Source organism: Sinocyclocheilus rhinocerous, unplaced genomic scaffold (assembly GCF_001515625.1).
Source record: "Sinocyclocheilus rhinocerous isolate Xijiao unplaced genomic scaffold, SAMN03320098_v1.1 scaffold1044, whole genome shotgun sequence".
NCBI classification, from domain to species: domain Eukaryota; kingdom Metazoa; phylum Chordata; class Actinopteri; order Cypriniformes; family Cyprinidae; genus Sinocyclocheilus; species Sinocyclocheilus rhinocerous.
The window spans coordinates 253184-257400 of NW_015643736.1; the positions used below are offsets into that span (position 1 = coordinate 253184).

General features: G+C 40.6%; 1 protein-coding gene across 1 annotated transcript in view; it reads right to left on the reverse strand.

Moving 5' to 3' along the window:
• The window catches only part of ptprk (protein tyrosine phosphatase receptor type K), a 159848-nt gene that overhangs the window by 108692 nt on the left and 46939 nt on the right, over nucleotides 1-4217 (reverse strand). The window contains exon 3 of the mRNA XM_016575224.1: nucleotides 2994-3116. Within this exon, the coding sequence (XP_016430710.1) occupies nucleotides 2994-3116 (123 nt within the window). The remainder of the gene's footprint in view (nucleotides 1-2993; nucleotides 3117-4217) is intronic.

The following is a 4217-nucleotide window of genomic DNA, read 5'->3' on the forward strand; positions in this document are numbered from 1 at the left end:
GTTTCTGAAAATGCTTTTTCAGCATTGTGATTCTCTTTTATCACTCTTTGATCTTTCATAGACATATTCACGTTTCAACTCAATAAATATAACTTTAACTACCACCACGAGTGCCATCTATTATTGCCTTGTTTATCTATTATTACGTGTCAATCCATGTTAATTTTTACCGCGAATAATGCGCTGTCACATTAATTCAGCACGTGCAGCACAGCAGAAATAGACTCAGTGCGGAAACGATCGCAGCATGACTGCTGCAGACGCACCGCTCCTGGAGCGCACTGCCGGACCGCAATCGCGCTAAAAAGCGATTTAGAAATCGCGCAGGCTCAAATCACGATTTTATGACGATTTCGATTTATCGCACAGCCCTAATTTAAAGCCACTAAACATCAGTAAGAAACTATCAGGAGGTGGATCACATGAGCTTCTGTGTCTGCACTCCCATTGGTAGTCACCAGTAGATCAACTCCTCATTTGCAACTCTGTACATTTCTGACAGTCGCTGTCGGCTATGTCGCTTTAAAATGAGAACGAGCAACTTCCGGTGGCTTTTTTACTGCAAAATACTATCAGTGTGAACACCCCTTCAGGCAGAATGATACAAAAAAAACAAAACTAGCATCTAATGTGTCTGTGCTAATCCACCGTAACTCAAAATGTATCCCTGTAGATGTAGAGAATCCTCTCCAGGCTTTGTGCTCACTTACTGTTACAATGAGTCACTCAGCCACACCGTCCACACCGTCCCTCAAGCACTGAGACATCAAGCCATGCAGCTAGCGTCACTTAATGTTTGTAATTATGGCAAAAACACATCATGCAAACATGTTTGCGTCACTTTATAAAACATTTTCTTCTTGCAGAGAGTGCAGGAATGGACCATAATGAACCTCATGCACATCAACCGATAATAAACCAATATAAACTAATGATCATTTTTAGTCCACATTTGTCTTCCTCTGTCCATCTCTTTGGCTTCTCCCTTTCCATCCTTCTCTCTTTTCCAGTCTATCTTTCTATCCACATTTCTGTCTCTCCCTGTCTCTTTCCCTTTCCATTCTTCTCTCTTTTGCAGTCTATCTTTGTCTTTTCCTGTCCATTTTTGGTCCACATTTCTGTGTTTTTCTGTCCATCTCTTTCTTTTCCCTTTCCACCCTTCTCTTCTTTGCTGTCTATCTTTCTGTCCACATTTCTGTTTCTTGCTCTCTATCTCTATTTTCCCTTCTATCATTCCCTCTGTTTCGTGTCCATATTTTTGTCTACATTTCCCTTTTCCTGCCCATCTTTGTATATTCTCTTTCCATTCATCCCTCTTTTTATCCACTTTTGAGATGTTCCTGTCCATCTTTTTGTCTTGTCCTATCTACTCCTGCATATCTTTGTCCACATTTCTATTTTTTCCACTTTTTGTCCACATTTGTCTCTTCTTGTCCATCTCCCTCTCTTTTCCAGTCCATCTCTCTGTCCACAGTTGTTTTTTCCTGTCCATTTTGTCCACATTTCTGTCTCTTTCTGTCCATCCCTCTGTCTTTTCCCTTTCCATCCTTCTCTCTTCCCCTATTTATCTTTCTATCCACATTTCTGTTGTTCCTGTCCATCATTTTGTCTCATTCTTATTTCCCTTTTTGTCCACATTTGTGTCTCTTCCTATTCATCCCTCTGTCCACATTTCTTTCTCTTTCCGTCCATCTCTCTCTCCCTTTTCCCCATCTATCTTTCTATCTACATTTCTGTCATTCCTCTCCATCTTCTTATCTTACGGTCTCTTACTGTCCATCTCTCTGTCTCATCGTCTTTTTTAACACATTTGTGTATTTTCCTGTCCATTTTTCCACCTTTATGTCTCTTTGTCCTTTCCATCCTTTTCTCTTTCCCCTATTTTTGTTCACCTTTCTACTCTTATCCCGGTGTTTTTCTGCAGAAAGAGCACTTCTGTTGATTGTTTGATATCAAAATGAAGACATCCAAACGTCCCATCTTTGTCAACTTTCCATGAGAGACAAGTCTGATGAGAGTCCCCTAAATGGTGTTCTCAAGTGAATGTAGCGAGAGACAGCAGCCCACGAGGCCAGCTGCTCACACACAAGCACGCCAGCAAACACAGTGAGAAATCAACCTTAATGAATGCATGCCTTCTAAATGCAGCAAAAAATGACAAAACATCAAATTATCATTTTGTTCAATTCATTTGCTTAAAGGTGTTAGTTACCCAGGCGCCTCAAGCGAGATGCAACAGCTATTATCATAAAAACTGCAATGTTCTCCTTCAGGTCCTCTTCTAGTGAAACCCTACCTGACTGAAAGCAAGGGCTGACGACCTTCTCTGTTCTCCTGCCTTGATTAATAACTTAATATCTAATTAATTAGGGAATTTAGCTGAGAGTGAAATGCTTTAATTTCCCTGAGCAGAATCTCCTGTCTGAAAACGAGTGATTAAGCATCGGAGAGGTGAAAAGTGAAGGTCGCAACGCTCCACTCTCCCCTCTTGTTCGCATCTTCTTTCAGCACATTTAAAAAGCTTAATTGTGTCACGTATGACAGTCCTTTGACCAAAGCCTTTTTCCCCCTCCGGCACTTCACACGTTTTGTCATGTAAATGGAAAAGTATTTTCAGATCCCAACCGAGGAGTGTTCAGAGAGCGGGAACAGCAGTTTAAAGAAGATTAATGTTCTGTTACCTGCCTATTTTCTCTCAACTTCTTCAGTTCTTCAGTAATGGCTTTTACCCTGACACGATAAGACGGCGCTGCAAATTTGTTCAAATGTTAGCAGCCCATTAAAACATTCCTAAATCGGCCTTACTGTTTAAACAAGCCCAAGGGCAGATAAAACCATGCGTTTTCACTCTCACTCTGTGTTCTTTCAAATTGGAGACTTGCCCCACTTGCCTCAGATTCTCCAACCGTGAGGTTAGCGAGGACGTTACTGCGCGTAGTGGAGTCCAAATCTAGTTTATTCCAGCTATGAGCAAGCGTGTCTGATGGACTCACCCTGGGGCAGGTCAGAGGGCAGGTATGGCACTTCTTGAGCGCTGACGTGTGTCCAGTCGAAGTCGTCGTAAGGATCCTGCTGGTAGTCGCATTGTGCGGGGCCATCATCGAAGGTGCATCCACCTAGAACAGAGGATCATTATATACATGTTACAACTCAAACACAAATGCACAACTTTATTAGGACTGTGAATGAGACACACACACACACACACGGTGAGATTCAAAAGTCAGTGAGCACTAGTGAAAATGCACATCGACTACATTTTTCGAAACAACTTTTTTTTTTCAATACAGAGAAAGTGAGTGTATTAAACCCACCCAAATACATGTTTTCTAGTACATCTTCCATTTGAACACATTGTTTTGTTACAAACTTATGAAATTAAAACTTTTTTTACTTTTTAATACTTTTTTTTTTCAAATTAGGATTATGAATGCCAGATTTCCATTTTGATCACACACTTTCACTGAAAAAGTATTTAAATGACACTTTCTGTTTTTAATATTATATGAATACTTCTGCATATGATCATGATATATGAATATGAAGGTTATATGAATATGATATGTGAAAATGATGATCATTCAAGTGTTACACATGAAAGTACCATATAGTTCCATCACTGAACCATGTTCAGTACTTTTCGTAAGATTAAATAGCCCCACTGATTTAGCATATGACAGAAGAACAGGACACTTTCTGCACATGCCTAAATCTAGTGCTCTAGCTCGCTCATATCAAACGTCCTCTGTTTGTGTTTCTCAAGTCAGCTATCATGTTCTTATGACAACAACCCTTCTCTGACGCCGCGCCAGACATTGTTACTCATTTACAGAGATTACTGATAGCTCAGTCTTATTATGAAAACTGCAGACGAAACGGGGTGAAAATGAGTACTAGCACATACAGTCAAAGACTCAAATCAGCTAACAGGAGCTTTATAAACCTCTTACAGCCACACAGACTTGCAGAAAGCATAAATCATTTGTGATTCATACCGTTATGAACACACAGAAACAGCCGGTTTGGTAAGTTACGAGTTGTGGAACAGCAGTAGTGTATTACACACTTACAACATATAGGACAGTGTTCCCATCAAGAGTGTGTCACGTCCTGCTGCCATTCTACCTCTCTTTCTGCCAATATCCGCCTGTGTGTGTGTGTGAGTGTGAGTGTGTGTGTGTGTGTGTGTGAGTGTGAGTCTGTGTGTGTGTGTGTGT